Genomic DNA, 21,950 nt, shown 5'->3' with positions numbered 1-21,950 from the left:
TGTCAACATCCAGTACACGGAACAAGTCTGGAGTTGACGTGACGTCACAAGAAGGTGGATTATTTCAGCTTCAATATCAGCTGACCGGGAGATTTTTTACTAATTAAAAGGTAATTATGAAAGTGCTCATCTCAGGCAGATATATAGCATGGAATCACAGGTTAGGTAGAGCACAACCCCTTTAAAACACAGACAGCACATAGATGCCTTACATGTGCTGTCCGTGCTGCTGGAAAAACATGGACATGTGAGCAGCCCCATAGGTTACAATGGGTGGTATCAATGAAAAAAAAAAAATGGATGTCAGGGTACCGGAAACAGACATGTAAAGGAGGCCTAAATGACAGAATCGTATATTCTTTAATGGTCATATAGGAAACATTATATTATATCCACAGTCAGCTACAACCTGAGCTTAATTGTTTTCATTATATTTAATCAGATAATAGAAAAGAGCTCCGATTACAGAAAAGGTACTATCAAAAGGACGTTGGTAGTGACATTTCTGTCTGTATTAAAGACATGCATATTCCAGATACAGTCCTTTTACCGTCTCGGCTATTTGCTGGTGAAATTAAATGGCCATGTTTCAAGCTGTCATCAGTGCCACTCATACAACTTTCCTTTTCTGCTGGATCTCATGGAATCCAACAAAGAATTGCAGCAATGACCTCCTTTTTTGGGAAGATGGAAAGAAAAATCACATTATACACATTATATGCTTTCCTGAGTATAGAGGCACCAACCAGATCCAGATCCATTACAGGAGATTGACTGAGGCCGATTCTCTAATGTCTGGAGGTAATGCACGATTTTCATAATGTAATAAATCGGATTCTCGGATTATGGCTTTTTAGACATTGTTTTTTGTTGTTATATCCTAAAAATTTAGAAAATTGTGCAAACTTGTAAAAGCACTTATGTTCATTCTTAACTCCCCCAAGAGCATAAAATCAACAAATCATATATTTTTTTTGTTCATATTAAGAGTTCAAAAAAGTTTTGTGACTATGTATGCAATGGAGAACCACTTAATGCCACAGTAAAAGAATAACGAGGCTCTGCATATTGCCCTTAAATCCGAGTAATCAAAGTTAACCAGTTAGACCGTTTTGATTGGAATTTTAGGTCTCATGTCTGTACATTCACATTCTTCTTTAAACTGCTGTTGGCATAAATCAGTCTGCGTTGTGAGACCCTTCTCTTGACAGGTAGCACAGCATGCTGTAAGGCCTTCCTTAAGACACGTCAGACACGTCAGGACCAGCTGGCAGCACCGAGGAGTGGAACATAACTTGTACTTGTCCCATGCAATGCCACAGTAACGACAAGCTAAGCAAACAAAAAGGACAAAGAAGGTTCAAAGTTAATCAAAGAGTGAATATAAATTAAATTTAGCTTTATTTTGAAGAATATGCCATAAACAACTGACAGATGAGAGACCCACTTGCTTGCATTTGGAGAATACACAAATTATAGTACAAACCAATACCACAGCAATCTATAAAGACAAGAGCTTTATGCATAAATTGAATAAAACCTGGTGGCCCATGATGCCCACTGAACTCTTAGCTAGGCCATCAACAACTGATAAAAAAAAAAACAAGTCACACAAACAATTAGCAAACATTCATCCAGCTTTACAATCAAAGGAGCAGTTCTTTTTTACAAAGTCTAAGGCGGGCTTTGCACACTACGATATCGCAGGTGCGATGTCGGTGGGGTCAAATCGAAAGAGACGCACATCCGGCGTTGCTGTCGACATTGTAGTATGTAAAGCCTTTTACATACGATTAACGAGCGCAAAAGCGTCGTTATCGTATGATCGGTGTAGGGTCCGACATTTCCATAATGCCGCTGCTGTAACGGTACGATGTTGTTCTCATTCCAGCAGGCAGCACACATCGCTGTGTGTGAAGCCGCTGGAGCGAGGAACATCTCCTACCTGCGTCCCGGCCGGCTATGCAGAAGGAAGGAGGTGGGCGGGATGTTTACGTCCCACTCATCTCCGCCCCTCCGCTTCTATTGGCTGCCTGCCGTGTGACGTCGCTATGACGCCGCACGACCCGCCCCCTTAGTAAGGAGGCGGTTTGCCGGCCAGAGCGACGTCGCAGGGCAGGTGAGTGAATGTGAAGCTGCCGTAGCGATAATGTTCGCTACAGCAGCTATCACAAGATATCGCACCTGCGACGGGGGCGGGGACTATTTCTGCAGCGTCGGTAACACATTGTTACCGATGTCGCAACGTGCAAAGTCCGCCTTAGTCCCTGGGTGTTGTTTGTTATACAGATTCACGGCTACTGCCCCAGCATTGGCTGCAGCACTGATGTCCCGTCCACAGCGCTGTAGCCAATCAGTCAGCTCACCAAAAGAAAATACATCAGCTCACCAAGTTCGGGAATGCCATAAAGAAAAAAAGTGATGCACGGAACACCAGTCCTGGATAGAAATGACCACATAAAAAGAAGGATACATAGTCCAGCAACCGCAAAGAGAAAGGATCCAAAATGTAAAACATAATTTTTTATTGGAAATGTTTAAAATAGAAAAAAAAAACAGATGCAGAGCCGATCAATGCGTTTTGGGCTCTATAAGTGCTATATCATGACCAATAAAAAAAAATTGGCGAATGATTCCCCCTATATTGTGATACCCAGCACAGATAAAGCATACGGCTACAGGCTACAGCCATATACTTATATTGGCTGAGTATCAAATTAAGAGGAACCCTATGTGGCTTTTTAAATAAATAAATTAAAAAAAAAATTAAATAAATAATTTAGAAAACCGTCATGCGGTCCCCCCAATTTTGATGCCCAGCCAAGATAAAGCAAACAGCTGGGGGCTGGTATTTACAGGCTGGGGACGCCCATGGTTATTGCCCCCCCAGCCTAAAAATAGCATCCTGCATCCACCCAGAATTGTTACATCCATTAAATGCAACAATCCCGGCACATCCCGATTTCCCTGGTGCGATAGCAATTGGGGTAATATAAGGGGTTAATGAAAGTGACAGGTCCAAGCTGCCACTAAGCCTTAGATTAGCCATGGGTAGGGGGTCTATGAGACACCCCCCCTATTACTAATCCCGTGAGTGGAAAATAAACACAATACCGAAATATCCTTTATTTGAAATAAAATACACAAAAAACACACCCTTTTTTTTCCAAATTTATTAACCCACCAAACACCCTGGTCCAGATGAGGTCCCATGATGATCCCAGCTCTGCTACATCCTGAAGTTGCAGCATTTGGGCACATTACAGAACATGACCGCCTGCTGAGCCACAGCTGTGACGTCACTGAGTTTACCTGCAGTCACAGGTTGGGTAGCGTGGGAAAGTTTAGCTTCATACCCAGGGCAGATAAAGCATATGGCTACAGGCTGCTTATCTTTGCTGTGTATTAAAACAAGCGAATTTTTATCTTAACTTATTTAAATATATAATTTAAAAAACTGTGTGTGATTACCTTCCCCCCCTACTTTTGATACCCAGCCATGATAAAGCTGACAGCTGGTGGCTGGTACTCTCAGGATGGGGAGATCCATGATTACTGGGCCCCAGCCTTTTAAATAGCAGTGTGCAGCCGCCCAGGACTGTTGCTTCCATTCCGGGGGAGGGTGGTCGGGGTTCTTCAAATTTTTTATTTTTTTTGGTTTGTGTTAGTACACTGCATCTGATCACACTGATTTTACCCCAAGTGCCATCCGTTCAAACACTGCAAGTGGTTCGCACAGGACTGAGCATCACTCATATTCAAGCACAGCACTGCTCACTTGAGTGGTTTGCACTCGTAACTCACTCTAACTTTGAACCCGAATTTGTTTTTTGGTAGTCAGTTTCCAAACCCGAACTCTGAACCGCAGGTTCGCTCATCTCTAATCCCGACTGCCCTGGTGCGGTGGCAATTGGGGTAATAAGAGGCTAATAAGGTCTATGAGACGCCCCCCCACCACCACCATTACTAACTTGTAAGTGAAAAGAAATCAACACAAAAACCAAAAAAATCCTTTACTTGAAAGAAAATACAAAAAACCCTCTTTCTCCAATCTATTAACCCCCAAAACACCCAGTTCTGATGCAATCCACATGAGGCCCCACAAAGACTCCAGTTCTGCACAGAACATGTCCGGAACACTGTGGGCTTCAAGCAGGGAATGACTGAGCCACAGCGATTAGCAGTGATGTCACTTAGTTTATTTGCAGTCACAGCTGGAGGTTCCCATGGTACCCCAGTTTTGACCACAGGTAACTCGACCTCAGGTGACCTCATTAAACTCAGTGACCTCACCTCAGGTGAGCTAACAGAGTTCACAGACCTGCGACCTGCATCCCCTAGCAGAAAAACATGGTGTTTTTGCAAAGGAATACAGATTTGGTACTAAAATAAATAATAAATGGGTGAAAGAGTGGGGGTGTTTGTATTTTATTTAAAAAAAAATATTTTCTGTGTTTTGTAGTTATTTTTTTTCACTTACAGATTAGTAATAGAGGGTTTGTGGTATCTGTGAGCTGTCATTAACCCCTTATTAACCAGATTGCCACTGCACCAGGACAATTGGGATAAGCAGGGTAAAGATCCAGAATTTTCGCATCTAAAGGATGCAACAATTCTGGGTGGCCGCAGGCTGCTATTTTTAGGCTCGGGAACACTCCAGCCTGGTAATACCAGCCCCCAACTGTCGGCTTTATCGAGGCTGGATATCAAAATTAAGGGGGACCACACACTTCGTTTTTTTTTATTATTTATTTAAATAATTTAAAAAAAAAAATGTGCATGGGGTCCATCTTATTTTGTTACACCAAGATAAGCTCACGGGTTGGGGCTGCGTCCTGAAGCCGTATGCTTAATCTGTGCTGGGTATCATAATGTGGGGGGACCCTACGGCAATTTTTTTATTTGCTTATTTATTTTCACACCATGATAGGGACACACATAACGCTTGCGATTGCAAGCAGTCAGACAAGCTGTCTCACAGAGGGCGTGGTCTGGCTTCAACCAATCAGACACCAGGACTGATGGTGGGCGGGTAAGCAGTGCATATGCATGAAGGATAATGAGCAGTCCCGGAAGTAGTATGGGCTCAGAAGTAGTGTTACAGCTGTGCGGGAGATTGCCAAGTACTGTATAATGCGTCTGCTTTACCCCATTTTCTTTCTTTTTCCTTTCTTTTTGTTAATTATCCAAGTTTTTGCATAATTAGCTGGAGTTACCTTAGAAGCCTGGGGTCAGCGTATGAGTACTTGTGAACCCAGGCGGGTCTGGACTTTTACAGTCCGGGTCCACCCATCACTACTCATGGCAAATAATTCTCTGAGGAAATGAAAAAAAAAAAAAGAATTGTGGCTGTACATAAACATGGCCAAGGCTATAGAAAGATTGCCAACACCCTGAAACTGAGCTGCAGCACGGTGGCCAAGACCATACAGCAGTTTAACAAGACAGGTTCCATTTAGAACAGGCCTTGCCATGGTCAACCAAAGCACTTGATCAGCATCATATTCATAGGATGGCTTTTCAAAATAGACATATAAATGCTGCCATCATTGCTGCAAAGATTAAAGAAGTGGGGGGTCAGCCTGTCAGTGCTAAGACCATATGCTGCACACTGCATCAAATTGGTCTGCATGACCGCTGTCTCAGAAGGAAGTCTCTTCTAAAGATGAAGCACAAGAAAGCCAGCACACAGTTTGCTTAAGACAAGCAGACTAAGGACAAGGATTACTGGAACCATGTCCTGTGGTCTGATGAGAACAAGATAAACTTATTTGGTTCAGATGTTGTCAAGTATGTATGTCAACAACCAGGTTGAGGAGTATAAAGACAAGTTTGTCTTGCCTACAGTCAAGCATGGTGGTGGGAGTGTCATGACTTGGGGTTCCATGAGTGCTGCATGCTGTGGGAAACTACAGTTAATTAAGGGAATCATGAATGCCAACATGTACTGTGACATGGTGAAGCAGAGCATGATCCCCTCCCTTCGTATTCTGACATCATGACAACCCCAAACACAACTTCAAGATGAACACTGCCTTGCTAAAGAAATTGAGGGTAAAGGTCCTGGACTGGCCAAGCATGTCTCCAGAGCTAAACCTATTGAGCATCTGTGGGGCTTCCTCAAATGGAAGGTGGAGGAGCACAATATCTCTAACATTCCATCAGCTATCTGATGTTGTCATGGAAGAGGATTCCTGTGTTAATCTGTGAAGCTCTAGTGAACGCCAAAAGAGTTAATGCAGTGCTTGAAAATAATGGTGTCCATACAAAAATTGACACTTTGGGCACTTTCACTTAGGGATGTTCTTACCTTTGTTGCGAGCAGTTTAAACATTAATTGCTGTGGGTTGAGATATTTAGAGGGCACACCAAATTTACACCATTATATAAGCTGTACACTGACTACTTTACATTATATCAAAGTGTCAAATCTTCAGCGTTGTCCCATGAAAAGATAGAATAAATTATTTACAAAACTGTGAGGGGTGTAATCACTTTTGTGATATTCCCCACTGCTTTCTGAAATAAGCAAGATACACTATGTACATGTGAATGAGCTGTGTTTTCCCATTACAAAGCCAAAGCTGTAAAGATGTCAGCTGGAAATAGGATATAAATGTGTATGATCAAAAATGTTCTTTTATATTGAGTTGTGTCTCAGTGCCATAAACCCTATATATACTGCTCTTTGATCAAAGACTACAAGAGGTTAATACTTACTAGATATGATATCATCATTACTTGATATTGTGAAGCGTCCATCAAACACAAACAGTTTTCCCCGGAAATAGCCATCTGGGAATTGTTCAAGATATTTATGGATGCCTCCCTTGAGTTGGTATATTTCTTTGCACAAAGTCTATGATAAAAATAAAATACATATGCTTAAAAGTAGCCTGTTGTAAATGAATACCGCCATTAAAAAAAATAAATAAAAAAACAATAATGGGATACAAAATTAAAAGTTGCTGTCAGTTTGGTGCCACTAAATTCCAGAATGGCATTATAAGGAATTTTATCATGTAAAGTGTGTACCATAATCACTGTCTTGACTAGAAGGTGCATGCTTTCAGCTACTTCCATTCATGGCAATACAAGTGTAATCTGGATTGTGTGAACGGGGTTCAGCCAAGTGCTAGTGAGGTGTCCCTCAACACATGGGAAATTTCTATCACCTCTTTTGCTAAACCTTATTTGCCTTTTTAGAAAAATGATGGGATGGTGCACAAGGGCAAAAAGTTGCTATACTTTTGTGCAAATGTCCCTTGCATCTAGTTTTACAACTGACAACTTAAAAGGGGTATTCACATCTCCAAGATCCTATCCCAATCTGTAGTAGGTGTAATAATAATGATATTAGCAAATACCTCCAATTAGAAATGTAGCATAGTTCTCCAGATATAGCTATGTCTCTTACCTCATGTGTAGGGCATTACAGCTTAGATGTCCATGGTTAAGATCACACATATAGTTACAGATAGTCAGTTGCTAATGGTCGTAACCATGGATACCTAAAGCTACTGTAATGCACAGCACGAGGTAAGTGACATATCTAATCAGGAGAACTATACCACATTTCTAATATGAGGCATTTGTTTTTATTTATTTATAAAACTGTTACACAACAATAATACATGAATTCCAAAAGACTTCTTCAGAAGTAGGAAACAAAAGTATAACAATATGCATTGTACTTCAAAAAATATATATGTAATGGAGCTGCTCAAGTACAACGTATCATTACATAGTTTGAATATTAGAAACAAAAAACAGAACAGGCGCTGCAGACCAATACGGGTTGGGAGGATGATTAAACTTGATTGTGTGTTCTAGAAACGTGATCAACTGACACCCAGCCTACACACCGAGTAGAGGAATTGACGTCGCTGGGAACAGGCTGTTCGGAGATCCATTCTACGTCCCAACAGACATCTGATCCAACAGACCCAGTGTACTCTACATCTGCGCTGTTACCGGGCTGTGCGGGGGTGCACAACCATCACAGTGGAGTGTATTCATCGAGCAACTGCTCTGGTCTTTTCTTAGTAGACTCACGCAAGAGAGCTCCTTCCTCTCTCTTTTCTTGCATAGTTTGAGATTAGCAAGTCAACTAAATCCCACACTGTGTTGAAACATAGAAACAACATACATGTCCCAGTAAACAGCTAGTGTTTGCCGTTTCCGCTAAGTCACTCTCCGAATTTGGTAGCGGAGAATGTCCCTGTGTCCAGAAAATAGCACCTGTTCACTTTATGAGGGATGGGCCTATTGCAAACTCATTCACTCATGGCTTCCACCAGTTATAGGTCTCAGAGAGTCCCACTTTAGGTACATAAAGCAGTATCACTAGCCCCTGTCTGATTACTGTGCAGAGGACTCATGTTTCAGGGGTTAGAAAGATAGTGGCAAAAGTTGTAGCAACCTGATGGCACTATTATCCAGCGGCAGCCTTTCAACCCAGCAGGTCTTAACCAGAGTTAATGGAGATCTGGACGTCTGCAGCACTTTATCATGAGGCCGTTTCCAGAGCACGCGGGTATAATCAGCTGGTAAAAAGCAGCGTGGAGAAGCCTCACCAGTAATTCCCTCTGCAACACACATGCATTATTTCCCCTCAGCTCCGAGACGAGACACTAAGATAACCACCTCTTCCTCTCCCACATGGGCCCAAACTTCTTGGGTGTCAAGTAGGTCGGTGCCTGAAAATTGATGACCTGCAATCACCCAGCTGTGTCCACCTTTTTTAAGGAGCATTTTAGTCCACAGAAGTCAGGAAAAGGATAAAACCCTGAGGATGGCATTCAGGATAGAAGGAGCTCCACTCTAACATGTTTGCGCAGTGAATGAGCATAACCACGCCTCATTTGCTAATTTTATTATTAAACCTACTACATATTGAGATATGATATTGGAGATGGGAATACCCCTTTAAAGAAGAACTGAAAAACACGTTTTAGCAGCTAAACCTTGTGTAAATGTTTGTCTAATGTAGAGTAAACGTGCTAATACACTCACTGATCGCCATATTCCTTAATTTCCTGCGTCACTCAGGTCCTCTTCTTACTCATCTGATTACAATTCTTTGGATTACTCTGGGGTTTATGTGTGAGCCGGAAGTTGTATTTGCAATATAAGTCTATAGAGCCTCGTTCTGACGCTGCATAGGCTTACATTGTAAAAGCAACTTCCAGATCACACATAGAACCCAGCGAGAGACAGAATTTCAGTTATGTGAGTGAGAAGTCAACTGAAGTAACGCTGAAAACCAGGGAAGATGGTGACTGTTTTAACACACTTAAACTACAGTACATATACATTAGCACAGATTTAGCTAATAATAAAATGATGTGAGTGATAGAGTCAGAAGTGATGAAAAAAACCTGGATAAAAACTCTATATTGAAAGAATTTGAAAATAAATAAATAATTAAATAAAATTCACCTTTGACCTGAGATAAGCAGAACCACGTTCACAGCGAATTCCCCCGGTACAATACATTAACACAGTTTTATCTTTAAAAAAGTCCAGATTTTGATCAACATAATTTGGGAAGTAGCTGAATTTCCTGATGTCTGGAGCCAGGCAGTTCTGGAACTGTCCCTGAAAAAGAAAAAGCCATAAACGTCACACACACGAATGAATGATAAAAGGTATACCACATAGTATAACACCCCCGTCTCCCAGTCGCCACATCAAGGAATAATAGCAGCCCGCAATACAAGGCTCAGCGAATTTTGCTTTGTTTTGTTATACTCTACACCGCTCTCTTAGTTTTTCTAAGATTCATTTTTATTGCCAATAAAGTTGGACATAAAGAAAATAACAAAACACACTAATACTGACCCCGCCATAGTTGACGACACGACTAAATTACATGTGACCACAGCTCCCAATCAATAGGATCAGCGTTCATGAGCAAGTAAGGTGCCCATACACAATAGATAGATCTTTATGCAACAGCTATCTCTATCAGCTCTGCCTTAGGCTGGGGTCACACGTAGCGACGCACCAACAATCCCACCAGCGATCCGACCTTGCAGGGATTGTTGGTGCGTTGCTACATGGTCGCTGGTGAGCTGTCAATCAGGCAGATCTCACCAGCGACCAGCGATCAGCCATCAGCCACTAGCGACTCGTGTAACGATGCTGCGCTTGGTAACCAGGGTAAATATCGGGTAACTAAGCAAAGCGCTTTGCTTGGTTACCCGATATTTCCCCTGTTGCAAGCGTACACCGCTTACAGGCTGCCAGCGCTGGCTCCCTGTATACGTAGCTAGGATACACATCGGGTTACTAAGCAAAGCGCTTTGCTTAGTTACCCGATATATACCCTGGTTACCAGCGTACGCTGCTTACACAGAGTCGGTGCTCGTTGGTCTCCCGCAGTCAAACATGCCAATGTGTGCTGCACAGCGGGAGACCAACGAGCAAAAAATGAACAGTGTGTAACAATCAGCGATTTCACAGCAGGGGCCAGGTCGCTGCTTAGTGTCATACACAGCGAGATCGCTGATGAGGTCACTGGTACGTCACAAAACCTGTGACTCAGCAGCAATCTCGCTATGTGAGAAGCACCCCTAATAGCTGGCATGCCCACTGATCTGTTGTCTGCAGCGCTGACAGAGGCCAGAGTACACATTGTACAGAGTGTAACACCACTACTCCGTCACACGGTATAGTGACCACTGCTTGGTACTGAAGATCCTATTAGTCATTTTTAGTGTTTACATCTGGGCTCTGCAGATACTAATCAGTGGGGTTCAGAAATATTGGAATCACATTGATTGATACTGATGACTTATCCTTGAGAGAGGTCATCAATATAAGAAGTAGTGAAAAATCCCTTTAACCCTTGTTTAGCTATACATATGGAATATGAGGAGAGTCACATTTATCAAGCTGCACTTCCCTGCACACTATCTAAACAGAGAACAGCAGATAATGTCTGATTAGTGGACAGGATCATTTTTTGCGCATTTGGTACACAAGATTGTGCATTCCACTTGTAATACTTGTGTCCATGTTGTAGAAAGTCATGAATGGTTTAGAATTATTCACATTATATAATAACGTTGATGTACTGAGAAATCCCACTGTATTTGCTATAAATACATACTATTTTGCTTTCATAAAAATTACGGCAGTCCAATAAAATTGTGTCCTTTTCTTCTTGTGAGGAGGATAAATACTTTTCCACTCTTTTATGAAACTCCTCTGGAGTAAGATGTATGGCTAAAGTAAAGAAAGAATAATTGTGAGCAAGACTGAAGGCAGTGGTGGTAAAAAAAAAATAAATAATAATAATAATGATAATAAAAAAAAATAAATACCGTATATAAATTGAAATGTCATGATTATTTAACTCATTATTTATTATATAGGTTTACACCACACAATCCATTGTAACTGCTATAATCTGCTAATTTGTATTTTACATGTGTCCTCATTTATTTATGCCAATATATTATTTTCTATGTACCGCTATTAGAAATGTGGGGGGAAAAAATAGAAAAAAGAAAGACAAAATGACCAAATATTAATAGCTAGCATCATTATCTTGTTACAGCAAGTAAAAATTAAACTAGATTTCAGGGATCAACTAGATCTGCTGATTTGGTACACAAGCCCAAAATATTTAATCTTCCGAGGCAGGAGTGGGCAAAGTGCAGCCCTAGGGTCACATTCGCCCCTCTGGCTGTTCCAGTCTAGCCCGCGGACCAAGACAGCCGAAGGGCTAAAATCAGTGGCCCAAGGGCCGCACACCCTCCCCACTGCCCATCTGATGCCGCTTGTCTTCTGATGTCACTGCTAGCTGCATCCTCAGGGTGCAGACAGGAGTGAACACATTGGTGGAGAAGGGGCCATTGACTTCATCTTTGACCAATCAGCGAGACGCACAGGAAAAGCGATGACGTCACATCATATAGTGTGCTGTGTGGAGTGAAGTGCACTGGAGTCCTGAGCAGAACAGTAGGGGAATGTGAGCGAGGTGAGTGTGTGGTGTTTTTTTTTTTCCTTTCCCAGGAGTATGGGATATTTGCATGTATGTAGGAGGCTGCCTAGGGGTTCATAAAGACTATAGGAGGCTATTTGGGGGTTCATAATGTATATATGAGGCTATGTGGGGCTCAAAATGTATGTAGGAGACTATGTGGGGCTCATAATGCACATACGACGCTATGTGGGGGCTCATAGTGTATGAGGCTAAATGGGGCTCATAATATATAAAAGAGGCTATGTGTGGGATCATACTGTATTTAGGAGACTGGGGGCTCAGAAATGTATATAGGAGGCTATGTGGGGGCTCATACTGTATATGTGAGGCTAAGTGAAGCTCATAATGTATATAGAAGGTTATGTGGGGTCATAATGTATATAAGATCCTATGTAGGGTTCATAATGTATATAGGAGGCTATGTGGGGCCTCATGTTATATTTAGGAGGCTATTTGGGGATCATACTATATTTAGGAGGTTATGTGGGGCTCAAAAATGTATATAGGAAGCAATGTAGGGCTCTTAATGTATATAGGAAGCTATGTAGGGTTCATGCTGCATTTAGGAGACTGTGGGGGCTCACACTTCATATAGAGGGCTATGTGAGGGCTAACCGTGAATATAGAGCAGCTATGCTGGGGCTCATACTGTATATAGAAGATCTATGTGAGGGCTCACACTGTATATAGGGAGGTTATGGAAGGGCTCATACTGTATATAAAAGGGTAATGTGAGGCTCACAGTGAATATAAAGGGGCTATGCGGGACTCACATTGTATATAGAGGGGCTATGTGGTGGCTCATATTGTATTTCGGAGACTACTGTATGTGGGGCTCATACTGTATATAGGGGGCTGTGTGTGGACTCACAATCTATATAGAAGGTTATGTAGAGGCTCATGCTGTAAGGGCAGTGTGTAGGCTCATGCTGTATATAGGGGGGCTGTGTTTGTGCACATACTGTATATAGGGAGATGTCAGCATATTTAATTTGCTCAATAATAAGTGATACGATTAATATTAGTATAAAATAATAATTTTAATTAATATTATGCATAATTAATTTTAGCCTATTGGTTCGGCCCTCCACACCAGCATGGTCTCTTATATGGCCCCTCAAGAAAATTAATTGCCCACCCCTGTTCCAAAGCGATACCAACATACCAGATAATAGACTTCTTCACATACCTGTTTCTTTATAACTAACTTTTTGTGGCTCAACACCCATTGGCACAATTTCATGGAATACACCAACACGAAGATCAGGAAAACAGTGAGCTCCTCCATCACTTCTCTGAAAAATTCACATCAGAGGATTGATAAATAGCAGAACCAAAAGACTATTAACCAGCTGTCTGGGCTGAAATGAAAAGTCACTGTACACTGTATGTAATAGAGATTACCTTGGCGTGGTTTTGGGGCTCTTTTGCATTGATTAATACAATGGCTAAACATCTCTTATATTCCTATTATTCATAGCAGTTATGCATATTCCATTTTTCATGTTTTTTCACTTTTGAGATAGTTCATTGTATTTTTCAGTCGAGTATTCCCATAGCAGTTTTGCTTTTCATTATTCCCATATACATTGTGACTTGTGTGCAACTCTTTATCCTATTGTATAGTTATGTTTTTTGAGTCTTGCACCATGTTCACACCATTGGTGTTCCAGACATACATTCTTTAGTTTGTACACTGTATGTGACTGCCGACTGATGGATCTTGATGGTTTGAGATACAGACACTGTCCCAATTCCCTTGTATTTCCTGTGCACGTCGATAGTCATTAAATCACAAGTGATTTACATACTTGCGGTCTCTTAATTCCCATGCCCATTCCCTGTGTTAAATGCCGCTGTCAATGATGGCATGGGGGGGGGGGGGCGCGCATCTTCCCATGTGGCCATTTAAAAGTTTTTAAAAATGTGAAAAAAACACCATAAAGGTTCAAATCAACCCCTTTTTGCCACATTAACAATAAAACAAACAAAAAAATGCACGTATTTGGTATTACTGCGAACGTAAAAGTCCGATCTGTCAAAATATCAAATAAATTATTATTATTCTCGCATCGGAAGGGGTACGTGAGTGGAAAAGAACCCTTAAGACGATTATGCTGATATCAAACTTGCATAGACATGAAGGAAAAATGTGGTTCCTTTCCGGTCACCATTTTCAGAGATTCAAAAGTAATTGAGTTGTGGAAGGGCCTGTTTTTTTGCATTGAACTAATGGTTTTAATACCACTTTGGAGTATGATACCTCTTAGTATGTATGCATGTATGTATGTATGATTTTATGATCACTTTGTTTGCATTTTTTTTTTTAGGCAACTGTCATGACGGAAAAAAATGCAATTATGGCATTTCGATTTTTTTTCCTCTTTATGACATTTACCATATGGATTAATTAATTTTCTATTTTAATACAGCAAACTTTTACAGATGCTACAAACCAAATATGTTTATTTTTATTTTCAACTGCGGAAAAGTAGCCTCATGGCTCCATGGCCCCAAGCTGCCATGGTAACCCCATTTGTTCCCTGCGATCATGTTGCTGGTATGAGCACTCAGCTCTGGACACTGCTGTCTGATCCATGACGGATATATTATTAAGGGTTAAACATAAAAATGAAATGGTGATTAAACCTGTCCTCTATTAGAGATTTTATGCTTTGTTACCTAGTAAAAAGTATATACAGATTTCTGCTTTAGGCTGGACTTAGACGAACGTATGGCATCCGATGCGACATGGTAATGACTCCCGTCTCAGGCTCTGCGGCTCTGCTGCGAGCCTGAGCCGAGTGTCATGCAACTGTGACACGATCCTGCAATCAGGTCACAGCTGTGAAGTGGAGGATGGGTGCTGTGGAGAAGAGGGAGGGGTTAATCCTCTTATCTCCTGCATTGTCAGCCTGTGCATATATCGCACTGCACTGGGATAACATCCGAGTGCAGTCCGATGTATCTCTCGCACCCATTCACTTGAATGGGTGCGAGGGATACAGCTCTAGTAGAAAAATCGGAGCATGTTGCCGTTTTTCTCGCATCCATAATCTGGATGCGAGAAAAGTATAGCAAAAAGAGAAAAGGGGTAGTGTGCAATAAGAGGGATACACCTAAGTCAAAGTACAAAAATAGGTCTTTATTAGATTTAAGACACAAGAACACACATTTAAAAGCATTTAAAAAAGGCCAATAGCCATAATGAACATAATTTTGTCCTTATAGGAAACAAAATATATCCTCCTTCCCAAAAAGGCAATATTACATTACATTTGTTACATAGTTTATCAGCTAGTGATTTTTGTGTACATTTATGCCCTGGGAGTCTGCTCTCTTTAACAGCTATTTAATATTGCCTTTTTGGGAAAGAGGATATATTTTGTTTCCTATAGGGACAAAATTATGTTCATTATGGCTATTGGCCTTTTTTAAATGCTTTTAAATGTGTGTTCTTGTGTCTTAAATTTAATAAAGTTCAGACTTAGAATGGTGTTCCAAACGTTATTCCTTATTTGTTAGTTGTTTTTTCTTTTGTGAACCCTCCCCAACCACACCTATTGCCAATCCATATCATACGCATATATAGCCTGGGTCTCAGCTTCCCATACACGGTAAGTTTTTTAACTGCATGAGAGGACACACACAAGCTAGGGACCCCAACGTAGAGAAATACTTTGGCGTAGTGTTGGGGCTCTATTGCATTGATCAATTCAGTAGCTAAATTTCTCTTGATTCATATGTTCATGGCAGTAATGCAGATTCCATTTTTCACATTTTCACTTTACATATAGCTATTGGATTTTTCAAGTCAGTATTCACACAGCAGTTTCTGCTATTCCATGTATTCCCCTTACATAGTCACTGGTGTGCATACCTTATCTCCCCATAGTGATGTTTTTTTAGGTTTTTGCACCCAGTTCAGACTTAGAATGGTGTTCCAAACGTTATTCCTTATTTGTTAGTTGTTTTTTCGTTTGTGAACCCTCCCCAACCACACCTATTGCCAATCCATATCATACGCATATATAGCCTGGGTCTCAGCTTCCCATACACGGTAAGTTTTTTAACTGCATGAGAGGACACACACAAGCTAGGGACCCCAACGTAGAGAAATACTTTGGCGTAGTGTTGGGGCTCTATTGCATTGATCAATTCAGTAGCTAAATTTCTCTTGATTCATATGTTCATGGCAGTAATGCAGATTCCATTTTTCACATTTTCACTTTACATATAGCTATTGGATTTTTCAAGTCAGTATTCACACAGCAGTTTCTGCTATTCCATGTATTCCCCTTACATAGTCACTGGTGTGCATACCTTATCTCCTCATAGTGATGTTTTTTTAGGTTTTTGCACCCAGTTCAGACTTAGAATGGTGTTCCAAATGTTATTCCTTATTTGTTAGTTGTTTTTTCTTTTGTGAACCCTCCCCATACACACCTATTGCCAATCCATATCATACGCATATATAGCCTGGGTCTCAGCTTCCCATACACGGTAAGTTTTTTTTTTTTTTATGGTGTTTGTATGTTTTTTATTTCAAATCTGTTTTATTATTAAGTTTATAAATCAATCATACATCTTGAACATTTATAAAGATTATAAAACATAAACAGTGATCTCTCAGTTTCGGAATGACAAAAATAACATCACATTGTATATTTCATTGGAACTCTATAAGCTATCCTTATGCTAACACTCCATGACAATCCATACACTAGAAATCAGAGTTCCAGCTAAACATGTCTTCCTGATAATTGACAAGACCACTCTCAGCATAAAACAATCCCCTTTTAAGTTATTGAATAAACATTTAAGAAAAAGTAGAAAACTAGAAAAAAAAAAAAAGAACAGATATAAGCTTAGAAAAGAAGGAATCAAATAGAGTGAAGAAAGTAGGGTAAAGAGGGTGTGGGGGAAAAAAGTGTGTGGGGAGAGGGGAAGACAAGGTATGTCACCATTTCTCATCCCAAATAACCTGCCAGACTCACCGTGAACTCAGGAGACTCCATGAACGTAATCCACGGTTCCCACACTGTGATAAATTTTTCCGTGAGCCCATTAAGTTCAGCTGTGAGTTCCTCCATTCTCTGGAGGTTTGCCATCTCCTCTACCCAGTCAGCTAACGTGGGGCATCTAGTCTGTTTCCAGTATCTGGGAATAATTATACAAGCTGCCGCTAAACAAAATCGCAGCAGGTCCCTCTTTTGTGACTTGAATGAACCAGGGAGGATAGAGAGGAGGGCCACCTGGGGAGATCTCTCCACCTCACCCCCACTCATCTTTTTATACAGAGAAAACACTGAGTCCCAGAATGGTTGCAATTTAGCACAGCTCCACCATATATGTAACATAGACCCTTTTTCTGTACCACATCTCCAGCACATGTCGGACACTGAGGGAAAGATAGCATGCAATTTGGTCGGGTATTGGTACCACCTTGTGAGAATTTTATAGTTTTTCTCTTGGGCGGCACAAGCCAGAGAAAGTTTGTGGGTCCACAGAAACGCCCTGCTCCATCTGTCCTCCGAAATGTCCTCTCCCAGTTCCTCTCCCCATCTATAGACAAATTTGGGTTTGTCCGACATGTCTCTCTGGTTCAGCATTTTATAAATAAGAGAGATGACATGCCCAGGTGACGAACCCTGCAAGAACAATTTCTCAAATGGAGTAGGGGGGGTCCTCAACTTCCTCTCCCTGTCCTGGTTGGATAGAAACGATTTCAGCTGCATATATTCTATCCAGGAAACCTCTCTCCCTGTGGCCCGTAGAGATGCATAAGGGGGCAGGGTATTTCCCTGGAGCACATGGAAAAAACGAGTTTCCTCCACCCGAGCATATCCCAGAAATTTATTGGAATGAAGCCCCGGAGGGAACTCCTGGTTGCCAAAGAGGGGGGTAAGTGGACCCCTCCCCTGTGAGAGAGAACCCCTCTTAACCTCACCGTCCCACGTCCCCATCACTGTCCAAATAAACTCCATTCCCATCTCTATCTGTGACCTACTCTCCTTTCCCATCCATGAGAGGAAGTGCAAAGGGACTCCCAATCCGTCCTGTTCGATCGCGACCCATTGTTTCGAGTTCCTATGGAAGTGCCAATCCATTATCCTCGTTAGAATAGTTGCCCTGTAGTATAACTGGAAATTTGGGAGCCCTGCCCCTCCATTATTTTTGTGTCTGGTAAGAGTTTTTATGCTTGTCCGAGGTCTCCTATTCCCCCAAACGAACCTTGACAAAGCCGTCCGAATTTTGGAAAAGTAACTCCCCGGCAGCTGAATAGGTACCGTTTGGAACAAGAAAAGAAACCTAGGAAGAACATCCATTTTAATAGCGTTGATACGCCCAAACCACGATAGTCTTTTTTTGTCGTACTTCTTTAAATCCCTAATTGTCCTCTCTAACAGGGGTAGAAAATTATGATGCATAATTTTTGTTGGATCCCGAGGTACAACTACCCCCAGATATTTTATAGCTGACGGTTGCCACTTAAAGGGAAAATTTTGGGTTGTACGGGCTAGATCTTCCGCCGACAGGGTCACATTCATAGCCTCTGATTTAGAGAAGTTCACTTTAAAATTACTTAAGTTACCAAACTCCTCGAACTCTTTGAGCAAAGACGGGAAGGATATGTGTGGCTGGGAAATAAACATGAGAAGGTCGTCAGCAAATAAAGCTAACTTGCGATTCCCTCCCCCGGCCTCTATCCCATGGATACTAGCATTATTTCTTATGGCGACCGCGAGATGCTCCATGACAATGACGTAGAGCAGAGGTGACAATGGACATCCTTGCCTTGTTCCATTGTGGACCTGAAACGATGACGACAGAAACCCATCCGTCCTAACTTTTGCTGAGGGTCTCGAATAAAGGGACGCAATCCTATCTAAAAAATTTTTGCCCAAACCCACCTGCTTTAGAGCGGCCATCATGAAATTCCAACTGACCCGGTCAAAGGCCTTCTCCGCATCCACTGAGAGTAAACACATGGGAAGAGAATGAGCACTCGACCGGGTCATCAGGAGGAACAGTTTGTTGGTATTGTCACGCGCCTCCCGACCTTGTACGAACCCCACTTGATCTGTGTGTATTATCCCGGGCAAGGAAGGAGCAAGTCTGTTGGCTAAGGCTTTGGAAAAAAGTTTTAGATCTAGATTGATCAGTGAAATGGGTCTGTAATTTGTAACTAACATGTGATCCTTCCCCGGTTTGGGGATAACACATATATGGGCTTCGAGAGATTGCGCCACCCATTGGGAATTTTCTGAGATGGAATTAAATACTTTAGTCAAGAACGGGGATAGCTGAGTTTGGAATATTTTATAAAATTTAGGGGTGAACCCATCTGGACCCGGACTTTTGCCTGAGGGAGATTCTTTAATGATAGATGCCACTTCTGCTTCTGTAAAGTCCGTCTCTAAATTTTCAACCTCAGCGCTGGGTATAACCGGTAGGGCCGTTCTGGATACGTAGTCGTTTATTTTATTTTCTAATGCGTCATGTGGCATGTCTCCAAATTTGCCCTTTATGTTATATAGGTCTCTATAATACTTTTGGAACTGTTCCGCGATGAGAGTTGGGTTCTGAGTCGAAGAGCCGTCTGCTTGTTTAATCATGGGAATGTGGCTGGGGTCTCCCCTAGGGTGTAGAATCCTAGCTAGTGGTCTACCACATTTATCTGCATACTCATAGAGGAATCTTTTTATTCTAGTCCTATGTCGCTCATACTGTCGGTCGAGAATCGATTTAAGCTCCTCTCTATTTTTGACTAGCTCCGCCAGTGTCAAAGGTGATAATGTCTTCTTATGGGCCCTTTCCAGATCTGAAATATTCTGAAGTAGGGACAAAATGGTTTGGGCTCTCTCTCTCTTAAGCCTAGCCCCATGTTTGATCAAAACCCCTCTCAACACACATTTAAGTGCCTCCCACTGCACGGGAAGGGCTGTGGGGTCTTCTGAGTGTATTTCTAAAAATTCATCAATCGTGTTCTGTAGATCCTTCATGCACCCCTGATCCCCAAGCAGACTATCGTTCAGCCGCCAAGACCACGGCCTCCCTGCCCCATCTGGGATAGTAAGGCTCAGGAATATAGGAGCGTGGTCAGACCAGGATATACTGCCTATAGAGGCCTGTATCTGCCAAGTCAGAGCCTTTTGGCTCACAAGAAACAGGTCTATGCGGCTGTACGAGGAGTGAGCCGGGGAGAAGTATGTGTAGTCACGCTCCACTGGGTGTAACGTTCTCCACACATCTACCAATCGAAGCTCTTGTATTGAGCGTTTAACTTTTGTTAGCTTTCTGAGAGAGAGAAAATTGTGTCCCGAAGTTGTATCTACCTTAGGGTCCAAAGTGAAGTTTAAATCGCCACCCACGATCACGGTCCCTTCTGCGAATTCATCCAATGATGACAGGAGAGAGGCACGGTAAGTTTTTTAACTGCATGAGAGGACACACACAAGCTAGGGACCCCAACGTAGAGAAATACTTTGGCGTAGTGTTGGGGCTCTATTGCATTGATCAATTCAGTAGCTAAATTTCTCTTGATTCATATGTTCATGGCAGTAATGCAGATTCCATTTTTCACATTTTCACTTTACATATAGCTATTGGATTTTTCAAGTCAGTATTCACACAGCAGTTTCTGCTATTCCATGTATTCCCCTTACATAGTCACTGGTGTGCATACCTTATCTCCCCATAGTGATGTTTTTTTAGGTTTTTGCACCCAGTTCAGACTTAGAATGGTGTTCCAAACGTTATTCCTTATTTGTTAGTTGTTTTTTCGTTTGTGAACCCTCCCCAACCACACCTATTGCCAATCCATATCATACGCATATATAGCCTGGGTCTCAGCTTCCCATATACGGTAAGTTTTTTAACTGCATGAGAGGACACACACAAGCTAGGGACCCCAACGTAGAGAAATACTTTGGCGTAGTGTTGGCGCTCTATTGCATTGATCAATTCAGTAGCTAAATTTCTCTTGATTCATATGTTCATGGCAGTAATGCAGATTCCATTTTTCACATTTTCACTTTACATATAGCTATTGGATTTTTCAAGTCAGTATTCACACAGCAGTTTCTGCTATTCCATGTATTCCCCTTACATAGTCACTGGTGTGCATACCTTATCTCCCCATAGTTAAATTTAATAAAGACCTATTTTTGTACTTTGACATAGGTGTATCTCTCTTATTGCACACTACTCCTTTTCTCTTTTTGCTATACTTATGTTTGGGTGTGCTGAGGTGATCCCTTTTCTCGATTAATGGGTTAACTAGTTCCCATAGGTGGTGCCCTCCTACAGGTTTTTTCTACTGGATGCGAGAAAAGCTTACTAACTGCTCTCCCTCATTGACTAACATAGTTCTGAGTGCAATGCGAGATTTACTCACATTGCACTCATCCGATTTTCCCGCTTGTGTGAGCGTACCCTTATATAGACAATCTAAAACATACATCTTACCTTAAAATCCTCATGGTTCATTTGATTAAACAATGGGTGTGAGAGCATTGTGTTGATATAAAGCTTGGTGGAAACTTTGCTTCCCCCCACTGTTCCATTGATACCTTCTGACGCTGTGCGAATCTAAAAAAAGAAAAACAAATTGAACATAGTAAAAAAAAACACAAAAAACCCCAAAAACTAAAAAAGGAGGATTATCTTCTGCCATATGCATCAACAGAGCATCATTTATGTTTTCATATCACTGAGCAAGCCGGCAACAAACACAATTCAGATGTGAACTGCCTAATTATTAAAAGCTCAGTGATGGAGGAGTGCAGAATAGTTGAGCTCTGCTAGAAACCAGTTAACAATGATTTAAAAATACACAGGCAGCTATACTAATACAGATGGCAGAAGATAAAATAGATCAGGCAGGGTACGATACAGAAGCAGAGATGGTACAGAGGCATAGGGTGTATTCTAAAAGGTAGAATACACTCTG

The 21,950-nt window shown here is 41.6% G+C and overlaps 1 protein-coding gene across 2 annotated transcripts in view; it reads right to left on the bottom strand.

Moving 5' to 3' along the window:
* Window positions 1-341: 341 nt before the first annotated feature.
* Window positions 342-21,950, bottom strand: part of TSTD2 (thiosulfate sulfurtransferase like domain containing 2) — a 36,470-nt gene continuing 14,861 nt past the window's right edge. For both annotated transcript variants that reach the window (XM_075338853.1, XM_075338848.1), the window contains 6 exons: window positions 21,467-21,589; window positions 13,185-13,290; window positions 11,117-11,232; window positions 9,442-9,600; window positions 6,721-6,859; window positions 342-1,332 (listed from right to left, as the gene is read on the bottom strand). In XM_075338853.1, the coding sequence (XP_075194968.1) occupies window positions 1,103-1,332; window positions 6,721-6,859; window positions 9,442-9,600; window positions 11,117-11,232; window positions 13,185-13,290; window positions 21,467-21,589 (873 nt within the window). In that variant the 3' untranslated portion in view covers window positions 342-1,102. The remainder of the gene's footprint in view (window positions 1,333-6,720; window positions 6,860-9,441; window positions 9,601-11,116; window positions 11,233-13,184; window positions 13,291-21,466; window positions 21,590-21,950) is intronic.

This window comes from Anomaloglossus baeobatrachus, chromosome 1, assembly GCF_048569485.1.
Source record: "Anomaloglossus baeobatrachus isolate aAnoBae1 chromosome 1, aAnoBae1.hap1, whole genome shotgun sequence".
Classification (NCBI taxonomy): Eukaryota; Metazoa; Chordata; class Amphibia; order Anura; family Aromobatidae; genus Anomaloglossus; species Anomaloglossus baeobatrachus.
Note: the sequence above shows the minus strand (reverse complement) of the source record. Positions and strands in the feature narration are given on the sequence as shown.